The sequence below is a fragment of the Eleginops maclovinus genome, chromosome 6 (assembly GCF_036324505.1).
Source record: "Eleginops maclovinus isolate JMC-PN-2008 ecotype Puerto Natales chromosome 6, JC_Emac_rtc_rv5, whole genome shotgun sequence".
Lineage (NCBI taxonomy): Eukaryota > Metazoa > Chordata > Actinopteri > Perciformes > Eleginopidae > Eleginops > Eleginops maclovinus.
Genome location: NC_086354.1, coordinates 15,478,381 through 15,491,498, shown reverse-complemented (window position 1 = coordinate 15,491,498; position 13,118 = coordinate 15,478,381). Strand labels below are relative to the sequence as shown.

Here is a 13,118-nt window from a genome sequence, read left to right as displayed (position 1 = left end):
AAAACATGTCTTCCAGCTTCCTTTACCTAACCCTTCTACCGATTACACATAGTACAAATTGCCATATGTGTCTCCTGTTTTGTCTGCAGATAGCTCAGGTACGCTGAATAAGAACTTCTCCATTGCCTTTTCTATCATCGGCATGTTCTCCTCCCACGCAGTCAGCAACCTGAGCATCTTTTTCTGTGCCGAGATCACACCCACTGTGATAAGGTAGGCCCACTGAAACAATGGGACTTGTACGATTAGAGAAGGAACAAAAAATGTTGGAAGAGAAGGGGAAACAGCTGTGTTTTTATTGTATTAGACAACGTTTGGTATTACAAATGTAGATGAACAGTCCACAATGTACTCATGTTTGCTCTAATTGGTGCATTGTCAAGCCATCTGGCTGGATGTGTTGCAGAAAGATCTGTTTTAATGTCCTGATTAATTTACAATTCAGTTAATACTGTTTATGGTGTCCATAGCATCACATGTTCCCACAGATGGATTAGCATTTCCACCTCCTGTTAAAGGAGGGCATGAAATCATTGAACAGACTCTCACAGTTCAGTGTCAAATGTAATCCACATCTTGTACAAATTAGCCATCCCCTTTGAGAATATATGACACAGCACTGGATGTTTATTATCTGGGCTTATGTAAACGGTGTCGTTGTACTGTCAGTGCTCCCAGAACGACCTCTGGTGGTCGACCTGGGCAACTACAGGAGGGGAATTAGTCTGCTTTTAGAGGAGGGTGTTTAATGGTGCTGCAGCACTCTCTACTGCTGTGTGCTAAAATGGCAATCACACATCAACAGAAGAATAAAGACCAAAAAAAGCTTTCTTTTATGCTAATTAAGTAGGTGAAAGTTTAGAGTAACGTGTAGATCATGAATTACTTTAATTATAGTAAACAGTCTCTCCTTCAGTGGTTTGTTTGGAGATTATAGGTTTTTAGGTGTGTCTGATCATAAATAAAACCATGTGATAACATTTTCCTTCTTATCACAGGGGTGGGGGGCTGGGTCTGGTCCTAGCCAGTGCAGGATTTGGCATGTTGACTGCGCCCATCATGGAGCTCCACAATCAGAAGGGCTACTTTCTTCACCACATAATCTTTGCCTGCTGCACTCTCATCTGCATCATCTGCATTCTCCTGCTGCCCGAGACACGATACCAGCCCCTCCCAGAGACCCTGGCTGACGGCGAGAGATACACCCGTCAACCTCTCCTCCCCCCGAGGAAACCTGGAGAACAGCGCCTCTTGCTGGCTCAATCTGAGAGCAGCAGGGACTACACCAGGGTGCACGACACGCCACTCCACGAAGCAGCCGCCACTGTGGTGTCCACCATGGACTCCACCGCTTCTTCAGCTGTTGATTTGACCGCTCTGTCAGTGGGAGATATATCAGCTCCAGTGTTCATCGAGGTAAACCCAAGCAAGCCTGAGCTGAAAGACCCCAACGGTCACTCACTTCCATCCTTATCTATAACCCCCATCAATCTAGCCCTAGGTAAAGATGCCGTCATATATGCCAGTAAAGAGCAGCTGCGGTCTTCCTCTCCACCCCCATCCGCCACAGACCCTCTTTTAGCCCATGGCGAAGAACCTCCAGCAGTAGTCGTGGAATCTGTTGACCCATTGACAGAGTCTACCATTCCTGAAATGAATGACACTGGTCCCTCCCTTACAAAAGAGTCAGCAGCGACCCCCTCTCCTTCATTAGACCGCTCCACTCCCCCCGTTCCCCAGACTGTGCCTGCATCCTCCCTGATCTGTACCATACCCACCATCGAGCCCCCACCTAGCTCCACGTTAGAATCACCCAACCCAATGGAAAAGGAGATCAATGGTATCGCCCTGAAAATTGACCCACCTTTGCCTGAGTCACCTCGTTCAGAATCGCCTACTCCATCCACGCATGACAGCCTCCCTCCATCCACTTCCCCCTCCCCATTTCCAGTACCAGATTGCCACATTTCAACTGACCTTCCACCCTCCATTAGTGCAAACTCTGACATTCCCACCCTGTTAGAAATAGTGGAACAATCTACATCCACTCCTTCAAATAGTGACTCCCCTATACCTCCTGTTATAGACCACGAACAGCTACAGTTAGACCCTACCGCTCCCTGTGTTAATGATATATCCCCTCGTTCCTCTACCCCCCCTAGCCCAGAAACAGTTTCCCCTTCACCCCCTCCCCTCCCACCCATTGACTCAGGCCATACACCCTCCGAGGCCTCTTCCACTCCCCCTGTTATAAATAATACTGTCAGCACCACTGCAGAAATTCCTGCCATTGTCCCCGTCACAGACATTGTGCCCACCTCCACTCAAGAATCTACCACTCTGACTATTCAGCCCACGCAGGATTTAGCAGCTTCCTCTTCTGTAGATTCAGAACCAACTCCCATCCCAGATTCAGGATCTACAGAAGCAGCTCGCTCTTCTCTTATGGACTGCACCGTTTCCTCCCCAATAGACTCTGGCGTCCTTTTTATCAGTGACATTGCCAGCACAGAAAACAACACTGTCAATGGCGTGGAGTCGTTATGATCCAGTGTTGCAGCCAGGAGAATGTTGCATGAGGAAGATGCCCAAGCCACATGAATAACCCAGATGAGGGCACGGAGGGGGACGGAAAGTGTCCTACTCAGACTTCAGGCACTTCCTGAAGATTATCCCCACCTGGAGTTGAGTGGACATGTCTTACGGAGATGCTGTACGTTTCTCAATGTCCCCCCTTCTTGCATTTGGCCAATAAATGAGACCACGCAAGTGAGAGTGCCAGATGCTGGTTTTGTGAAAATGTGACGGTATCTGCTCATTTTGAATGTCACTGGAAATCACCAGCCTTTAAACTACTTTAATGTAAATGAATGGAAAATCACTGTCTGTTATTCTAAAAAGACTTACCACTAAAAACCACAATCACTAAGTACTGGTGAAAAATACAATGATGCTAAAAACAAACAAACAAACAAAAAAAACAAAAAAAATCACTGGTACTTTTGCTCAAATGAAATGTCCGTCTAACATATCTGTATAGAAATATCGCCTTACCTGTGTACCTGCAAAAGAAAATCTGAATGTTACAATGTATTTTTTGCCATTAAAGAGGTAAACAATCCAAATTGGAGGGATTTTTCTAAATACGCCAAAAAACTACTCTGACCAAAATTAAATGTAGACTGTGCCAATTTTTTTAGAATAAATACAGTTTTGTCCTGTTTCGGGAAATACTGTTTAGTACAGTCCCCTGCCATAGACTGTATATAGAATATAGTGAATCAGATGACCCCCTTCCCAAAGTAAAGAAGAAGCAGATTGCTAATCAAATTAATAAAAGACTGAAAGCTATATCATTTGATAAATTGAAATTGAGATGAGATAGTTGCAAAAATTGTTTTCACCAACATGTGGTTCATTGTATGAACATTGATATTAGAGGAAATGATGACCCATATTTTGTCGGTCTGAAGAAACTTTTATTTTTTCAATCGATTCAGTCAATGGAATTTATCGTATGCAATTGCGTTTATCTGTAAATGTGATATTGTAAGTAAATGCATAATTAGTTGTTTGGCTTGATTCAGTCTTTTTTTTTAATTCAAAGTATTATTAAGATTTATCTCCCATGGCGTGCCCTTATTGTACAAAGCTATGCTACATTCTTACAGTATTTGTGGCACCTCGGTGTGGTGCCACCTTATTCTTTGCAGTTGGGACAAAGCATGAACATAATTGTGAATGTGTCAGCAAAACAAATCCTTAAATGCAAACCTTAACAAGACACAAAACCTATTTTTGAAATGAAACCAATGGATGACATAATGTTCAATGTGTTTTCCAAATCCTGTTCTGGCATTAACATAGTTTATGTATGTCAAAGTGTTCATATATTCACACGCACAACTAAGTTTACCTTTTAAAAAAATGCAATACATCTTTGTCGAAAACAAATCTTAAAATACAGGTCAAATCCTTATTTATTGGTAGATTAACCTATTCATAATCTTACATCGACAAACTCTTGCATAAGGAGGCACTTTCTCTTCCAAAGCCTGTGTCCATCTGTGGACAGCATTATACTTGACTTGTGTGAAACTTGACAGTTGTTGTTACACACTTCATGGATGGAAGTTGTAATATTTGTCAGAGAAATATGTATGATTACGGATAGAAAAGTGTTTACAACAATAATAATGACAAATAATAATATTAACTTTTACTGTAAAAGAGCCAATTGAATGATGTCTTGTCATTTTAACTGTGATAAAACCCTCTCACGGTATATCATATAACATTAATCCAGGGAGTACTGATGATCTATAAAAGTGGCATTCAGGAGTCAAAGATAAGAACAGACTTGTGTCATTCACCCTATGTTGTGGTTATCTTACAGGTACTTAATCATCAATATCCTCTTTTGCTTTCATCAAAGTTTAATATGCACTGACGAAGGTGGTATCTGAATGCTTTAGTAAACCTGCTTTTCTTTCATCAGATGCAGTTTTTTCTATTATTCCATTGATCTTTATTAGATCCTCAAGTCAACAAACTTCCATTAAGTGAAAGATTCATATGAACATTTAATGTCTAACATGCCATGCTGCTAAGCCTCAAAGCACAATGCCCTGTAATCATGTGATGTCAAATTAGGTGGAGCATGGCGTCTTCACGGGTAAAAAAAAGGGAAAATGGAATGGGATTTTGAATACAGAAATGACAAATAACACAATAACCTTTGCAATAGAGCCACATATAATCCACTTAGCGGAAGAGGGTGTTGACATTGGATTTAAGAAGGAATTTTTGGCATCTGCAGTAAACTGTTTGTTGACTGCAGTGGTCAGTGGCTTCACATTACTCGGAGTGCTTGTTGTCTATAAGCGTTGGTCTATCTCGTCTCAGTGTGCGTATTGCAGATATTGTGTATTGTATTGCCAAACCTCCATTCAACACCAGTGTAAAGACAGTGACTAAGATCAGTTGCTTCCATTTTTCACAACTCCCATGCAGCTATTGCTACACGGTGCTGGTGGAGGTCATTTATCTGGAGTATAATTAAAGTAAAATCACTGAAAGCAATCCAAAGCAATGTAAGCACCAGCGAAAGGGTGGAATAGGAGACAGTAATAGGCAGAAAAGCAAAAAAAAGAAGACTGGGTTATGCCTTTGTAAATAGTAAATGTGTGGAAACGCCCAGTGCCCCCAGTATGATATGATAACATGGACTGATAAATAGATTTTGAACATAGATAAAACTCTCATAGACATGAAGTTCAGGTTTTGCTTCTTTCAACCGTGCGACTCAGATTCTCCTGATGGGGGTTTTGAATGAATGTAAAAACTATGGATTGTACCATTTATAATTTCTGATTGTTTGGTTTCATTTTGTTTTTTGTTTTAACAGACATAATGCACTTGTATATAAGCCATACCTGTTGTTAAAATAAACCACTATTTATTGATCAACTGGATATCAGTGAGTGCTTCATTTTATTACATTTCATAGAAAGAAAATAAAGAGGCTGTACATATGCTGCGTTTGAGGCACACCCATTTCAATTATTTTCAATAAATTTGCCAAAGCACAATTAAAAAGGCCAAGAGTCTGGATTTACAAGTTCAGAAAGGCTTTGAACTAAATACTTACATTTGCATCATAATATGCTTAAAGATAAGCTTTACCACGTCTAATGTCAAACATGTTCATATTAGCTTCGGTTTATAATACGTGGCTATCAAATTATCAAAAGTGACTGCAGCAAATCTGAGGCAGGATAGCAGAATACAAATACAAGTTGGTGTCTGGATCTCCAGCCAAAATGGGTTGGGGAAGGAGCATTTGGAGCTGGGCTCAAAAAATAAGGACAGGGCAAGTGCAGCCATGGCTGTGCCATTTTCTTAATAACAAAAGTAACTTAAAAACCTTAAAGTTCATAGTCAGAGTTAAAAACATAATCAGAATTGTAAATAGCATAACAGCATAGGGTTTGACACTATTTTATAAAGGTAAATAGTAGCTGCTTCTGATCAATGTTTGCCATAATTCAATCCTTTTAAACTGCAGCCTTCAGTAGGATATAACACTATAAAGTTAAGTATTCATGACAGAGAGCATTATTCCCTGGTCTTTATAGAACAACCTCAGTCCAGCGATGAAAGGCAACATTTGGCCTGCATCATGGGACAGGGTGATGTCAGGTGGATGATGCGGCACATTCGTCTAGCCCACTGCATCAAACTGGAGCTCTCCTATTGGCTGACGGCGACATTGGGATGCTGAGCTGTGTGTCACGTCATCTGACCAGCAACACGTTTATCTATCTCACCGGCTCAACACTCGCTCTAGAAATGAGGCAAGTGCAGATTTAGAGAGGAAACACAGCAACAAGAGACTGAAGACTGGACGCCGGTGAAGTAACAACAACACTCGATCTCTGCCCGCATCCGCAGCTCACCATGAGGGAAATCGTTCACATTCAGGCTGGACAGTGTGGTAATCAAATTGGAGCGAAGGTATGAATATTACTATTACTTTTTGGAAGTGAGATAATAAACGTAATTTAAATGCGTAACGTGCCACGAGTTAATTTCTGGGCTTTTTTTTTTCCTGTTGAATAAACCCGAATCATTAAAATGCTACTTTTTCACACTCATGTATGTATACCAGTTTAAAAAGTTTTCAGGTATTATTATTTGTTTATATATGTGCAGGGTGCGGTTTGGTCGGGCAGTGCAGTGATGTGGCCCCAGCTACTGCGCGTCATTTTGTCACCAGACAGATGCGCAGTTACTAAAAGGAGGCCTGACGCACGCGCTTTAACCTGTCATTATGCCATGTTATGTTGCGCCATAACCACAGCAATTAAACGTCATGTGGTTATTATGTTTCCCATGACAGTTCTGGGAGGTGATAAGTGATGAGCATGGCATCGACCCCACTGGTAGTTACCAAGGTGACAGTGACCTGCAGCTGGAGAGGATAAATGTCTACTACAACGAGGCATCAGGTAAAACAAATAAAGTTTGTTTTAAATAAACCACGTTTGTATACGACTAATTTACATAAAGCTTTGTTTCCATAACTAATATTATTGCATGACCTTATGCTACACAGACCTAATTTGAATGCCACAGTGTGTCAATGTCACTAATTTAGCTACAAGGGGAAAGTAGGTCCCACTATGAGTGCAATGAAAAATGAGGGCAGTGAATATGCTAAAATATCTCTCCCTGTCTCTCTCCCTGTCTCTCTCCTTCTCTTTGACTTTCTCTATAGGGAGCACAGGTACCTGCATTCTCTGTATAGCTGACCCTGAGCGCACTGTGCCTTGGTCCCTCCTCAGTATCTGATTTTATTTGTGCAGCATGTTCAAGGTCATTCTAAATGCATTGCGTGTCATTCCTCATAGATGCTCTGCATGGAAATCAGTTATTCAGTTCAGTTCAGTTATTATGCAGCTCTGCATCTAGTGAGCTTGTGAGTGTCCGAGAAGGGCAAGTCAGTGCAGCTTTCATTCCATGTGTAAAACAGGGTTGGGTCCCTTATTGTTATTGAAAGAATATCAGGCCGTGCAGGAGGCGAATACAGGCCTAAACAGAATGTTCACTTCCACTACCCTATTTTCTAGCAGCAAGCTTTATTGATCCTTTGTTTTCACATTGCATGCTGACATGTACTGGGTCACTATTGAATGACAATTGACTGAGCATCACGTGCATTTTATGGTACTTAAATAATGAAGAGGATGGACTTCCAGAAGAAGCAACATTTAAACATACGCAGACAAGGAGTAAAAAAACAGTGGTAGGGGAAAGAAAAACTGCATCTTTGATTGAATAGACTCTGCAGATCTCAGCACTCTAAAGCCCCACTGGTCTAGAATACGAAGTGCAGCATACTGCAGCAGTTTGACCGCAAGAAGTGTTATAGTTGACAAGGGAGCAAAGTGAACAAACAAACAAACAAAAGAAAGCACAACGCAATCTTATCCAGCTTGATGGACAGGTTCTAGTATAAATCAAACAGAAGGTTGTTTACTTAAACGATGACATAAGGTCACAGAACTGCTGCATTAATATTCATATAGATCGTTATGGTTACCTTGGAGACTATTTTTTTGCAATAGTTAACCACATGGTCTGACGCCATGCACACTGAGAATGTTGATATCTTACTCCACCCTTCCATCCATTACCTCTCTCTATCCCTCTATCCTCTGTTCCGTCCCAAGGCAGCAAATATGTCCCTCGTGCCATTCTGGTGGATCTGGAGCCAGGAACCATGGATTCGGTTCGCTCCGGGCCGTTTGGACAGCTATTTAGGCCTGACAACTTTATCTTTGGTGAGTGGACGATAATAGACAATGTCACCACTCACCATGAATCAACTGCACAAACAAAATGTGTGGCTGTCAGCAGACGCTGTCATATTGTGTCAAGCTTTGCTTAGTTTCACCTGCTAGCACTGTACAACAATGTTTATTTACAGTATGTAGCTACTGCAACCTTTCAGCAATGTGTCAGTTTTGTGATGCATTGCCTATGTGCAGCTGAGTCAGGCTTAGACAGCTCTAATGGTGACTCAGCGAAAAAGAAATTTACAAGGAGATGATGCTGCATTGCTGCTCACATGTAGGGGCAATAAACTGCAACACAGGATGATCCTCCATTAAAGATTTTTAAGTTAATCAGAAATATAATTTACTTGTCTCAATAGAGCTAAAGAGCTCATTTATTAATGATTATGCCACATTAATTGTTTAGATCTTCTCATGTAACAACTTTCTTAACATGGGCCTTTTTCAAAGGAACACTTTACAAAGATTCTGAGTAATATATTAATATGTATAAAAAATGGCATTATGAATCGTTAAAAAATATATAGCAATGCTTGATACTGTAGACATTAGAAAACATAAGGGCTGCCAAGTTGTAAGGGGGTGTCCATCTATAGTGGCTGTCGGGCAGTCCTTAGGAACAATGCTGCTATGAGTTAAATAGTTGACTATATAAACATGTTGATGTTTAGTAGATATGATGTTTAACATATTCACCATGTAGTTTAGATGAATACCTTTTCCCAATAGGCACTTTATACAAAGTACAGCTGGGCTGATGGGAATGTATTAGGAGAAAATGTTATCTAATGATGTGGCTACACAAAGCGTTTACCGAGTTCTTCTGAAGGGGGGCAGGGTTCCACCAAATCACCCATCCTTTGGATATCATGAATGTTTGTGCGCAATGTTATGGTAATTCATCAATACAGATAAGTGTCACCATCGTTTTCCAACAACCCAATGATTTGTCTTTAAACATGTAATGCATCATGCAGGTCAAAGTGGAGCAGGAAATAACTGGGCCAAGGGACACTACACCGAGGGAGCTGAGCTGATGGACTCGGTACTGGACGTTGTGAGAAAGGAGTCGGAGAACTGTGACTGCCTGCAGGGCTTTCAGCTCACCCACTCCCTGGGTGGAGGCACAGGTTCAGGTATGGGTACACTGCTCATCAGTAAGATCCGTGAGGAATACCCTGACCGCATCATGAACACATTCAGCGTCATGCCTTCCCCAAAGGTGTCCGACACTGTGGTAGAGCCCTACAACGCCACTCTCTCCGTCCACCAGCTAGTGGAGAACACAGATGAGACCTTCAGCATTGACAATGAGGCCCTGTATGATATTTGCTTCCGCACCCTGAAGCTGACCACACCTACCTACGGGGACCTCAACCACCTGGTGTCAGCCACCATGAGTGGGGTGACCACCTGTCTGCGCTTCCCTGGCCAACTCAACGCGGACCTCCGTAAGCTTGCTGTCAACATGGTGCCATTTCCTCGCTTACACTTCTTCATGCCAGGCTTTGCGCCCCTAACAAGCAGGGGCAGTCAGCAGTATCGTGCCCTCTCCGTGCCAGAGCTCACACAGCAAATGTTCGATGCCAAGAACATGATGGCAGCCTGTGACCCTCGTCACGGACGCTACCTCACAGTGGCAGCCATCTTCCGCGGCCGTATGTCGATGAAAGAGGTGGATGAGCAGATGTTGAGTGTACAGAACAAGAACAGCAGCTACTTCGTAGAATGGATTCCAAACAATGTCAAGACCGCTGTTTGCGACATCCCACCCCGTGGCCTCAAGATGTCCGCCACCTTCATTGGCAACAGCACAGCCATCCAGGAGCTGTTCAGGAGGATCTCCGAGCAGTTCACTGCCATGTTCCGCCGCAAGGCCTTCCTCCACTGGTACACCGGCGAGGGAATGGATGAGATGGAATTTACTGAGGCCGAGAGCAACATGAATGACCTGGTGTCTGAGTACCAGCAGTACCAGGATGCCACGGCTGATGAGATGGGCGAGTATGAAGAAGATGAAATAGAGGATGAGGAAGAGGTTCGTCATGATGTTCGCCACTGATTGTAAAACACTGACATGACACTGAGTGAAAGAATCCCTTAAAAATATGAATTGTTGTTGAACAGCGCAGTGAGATCATTTAAGGTACTCAAGAGACGCAGGTGTACAAATACATATTGCAGTGTGCAAATCACAAAAGAATATAGCGATTAAGCTAAAAATAATATTGCATAAACGAATGGCTTATACTGACAAAAATCCTGAGTGGTGCTAGAAACAAAAAAAATGTGCAAGTACTATAATACTAGGTTTTCCAAGTCACGCTTTCCCAGAAAATAAGTACAGTCTTGTTCTAAACACCGTTTTGTAACATACTCCAACATGCATTCACTGTTTAACTCTCCAATAAAGTTCCAGTCCTGTCAATACTTCTCCTCTTTTTATTTGATATTAACATAGGTGCAACAATAAGGGAAAACCTGCCTGTGCATTTATCGTAATGTATCTCCATGTTGTAGCTGTATCGTGTCATAATGTCTGAGATATTATCCATAAAACTCTGTATGGTTTTCATGAGACATCCTTTTCTTAAGGGCTGATGGTATTGTATAACATTTTTTTGTCCATAAATTCCATTAAACCTAAAACCAACAAACAATGCTACATGTATTATATAAAGTACTGTACAGTATGTTTAGCTAAATCTCAAAGTCAACTTTATTGTCAATTCCTCTATTTGTGTTACATGTAGATTATTAATTTGTGCCACAGACGACACCTGTCTTTCAGAAACTATGACAAACCCATCAATAAACTGCAAAGATGCCCAAGATGACATGCTCCATCACAACAATAAACCAGGGCATTGTTGTGTACACATAAACAGTCTTAATGCTGTAAACAGGATAGTCTTCCTTTTTAAGAACATAATTTATTTACTTTTACAGATTGGGGAAAACATCTGTGAAAATGTTGCCTTTTCACCTGGTCCTATTCACCAACCTCAGAGTTATTATCTTTAATTATAAGTTTGCTTTTGTTCTGCCTGGAATGATGCGATACAGAGGAACGTCCAAACATGTTTCGCAATAACTTCCTGTTACAGGGAGGGGCTGGCCACTACCTACATATGTAGGAGGATCAGTAAACAAGTTCTTCAGTTGATAAAATGCTATGTATGGTGCGCTCTTCAGTATGTAATGACTGCCAAACATGTCATTAGTAACTCAAAGGTTTTGTATTTATGGTGGGTTCATTATGTGTAATTTTGGATGCTTACTAAGTTCAGATCACCCTGTCTTAAAATGGGAAGGTGGTAGGATCCAGTTAGGTGTGGCTGAGAAGGTGAAATGTTATTCAACTGTGAAAGGAAGGGTGGGGGATGTTAGCAGATTGCTGTGAGACTGCTGTTTTCATTTGCCTGGGCTTCTTTTGCTTCGTGATATTTCACTTTTATTGATATTCCCGTCATACATTTTTGCCCTTGTGCCCTTTTTGTTAAAAAAAAAAAAATTCGCACAACTCCTGCTTTTTTAAAGTTTTTTTTACATCCTTTTCCAAGGTTTTGCTCACCTCATTTGTCCGGTATATGAGGTGCCAGTACTACAAAATCTGCTTTTTTAACATCTTTTATAGGAAGGAATGTGGTTGGGGCTCAAATCCATTATGCAGTATATAAAGTGGAGAGCTAAACAGCTTGAAATTTGACTAAAGAGAGTTTCGCTTTATATGAATTGCCTAAAAGTGTCAAAGCCATTTAAAAAGATGTTGAAATCTTTTATGCAAATATGTATCAGACTGACTCACTCCAAGCAACCAGGGAGGAGGACAGTGACAGTAAATAAATAAAGTCACAAAACATGCAGAGAGTGATTTCAAAACATGTGTGAATCACTGACATTCTTATAATGTACACGATGAAAGTTACATGATGAAACTTGCTGATAAGATGCTTGGAAACAAGACAAGACACTTTGCCTTTCAAAAAGTAAGAAACTGGCTGTTGAAATATTCTCACAGGGGTTTTAAGTTTTACAATCAAAAACTTCCCTCCACACCCCAATCATGGCTGTGAAAGCAAGAATGTTCCATTTGACATGTGGTTAAACACAGCTTAAAATGACTGATGGCTTTAGCAAAACAAAAACAAAAAAAAACAAGTAGAGGAGTAGTGGAGTTATAATGTCTTGCCCTGGACCCAAAGGAAAAACAATTCTCATAACAATGGACCTCATATGTGAAAAAGTAAACTAGAAATAACACATATTTTTGGGGACAAATAAGATTAAATAAAATCAATATGGATTTGAAATAAATGATCCCAGACTTGCAGAGAAAAAAGAGAAAGATTTTTGCTTAATAGAACTGAGTTACAACACATCAAATACACACAAATAAAAATATGTATTGTTGAGTGTTAAACTGTGTGAACAAACAGAAGTCCCTTTAGAATATGTTGTATTTTTTAATAATCATAATGAGAAGTTCCTACTTAGTGTAATAAGTTGTATTGTTAAACTTTTCCCAACTAAACGGAAAACACTTTTGCGGTGTATCTTAGACTCTATATCTGCCAACTACGATACATAACTTAGTGACAGAATGCAGCTTGTGTAGCATCTAACCAATACCATACGCCCATCTGTTGGAAGCATGACTAGTAACTGATACCGGAGAGAGCGAAAGAACATGTTCTTTGACTGTGTGCATTTCAAAATAATAATGAAAACCTCTCTCAGCTCAGCTCTGGTTAAAAG

The 13,118-nt window shown here is 40.9% G+C and overlaps 2 protein-coding genes across 2 annotated transcripts in view; both read left to right on the top strand.

Annotated features, from left to right (window-relative positions):
- The window catches only part of LOC134865494 (solute carrier family 22 member 23-like), a 33,458-nt gene extending 27,984 nt beyond the window's left edge, over positions 1 to 5,474 (top strand). Inside the window, exons 9-10 of the mRNA XM_063885041.1 lie at positions 90 to 213; positions 999 to 5,474. Of these exons, the coding sequence (XP_063741111.1) occupies positions 90 to 213; positions 999 to 2,547 (1,673 nt within the window). The 3' untranslated portion in view covers positions 2,548 to 5,474. The remainder of the gene's footprint in view (positions 1 to 89; positions 214 to 998) is intronic.
- An 801-nt stretch (positions 5,475 to 6,275) lies between these two features.
- On the top strand, positions 6,276 to 10,788 carry LOC134865495 (tubulin beta-2A chain-like). Its single transcript, XM_063885042.1, has 4 exons — positions 6,276 to 6,516; positions 6,902 to 7,010; positions 8,235 to 8,345; positions 9,338 to 10,788. The coding sequence occupies exons 1-4, from the start codon at positions 6,460 to 6,462 to the stop codon at positions 10,420 to 10,422; spliced, it is 1,362 nt and encodes a 453-aa protein (XP_063741112.1). The 5' UTR covers positions 6,276 to 6,459; the 3' UTR covers positions 10,423 to 10,788.
- Positions 10,789 to 13,118: the final 2,330 nt, after the last annotated feature.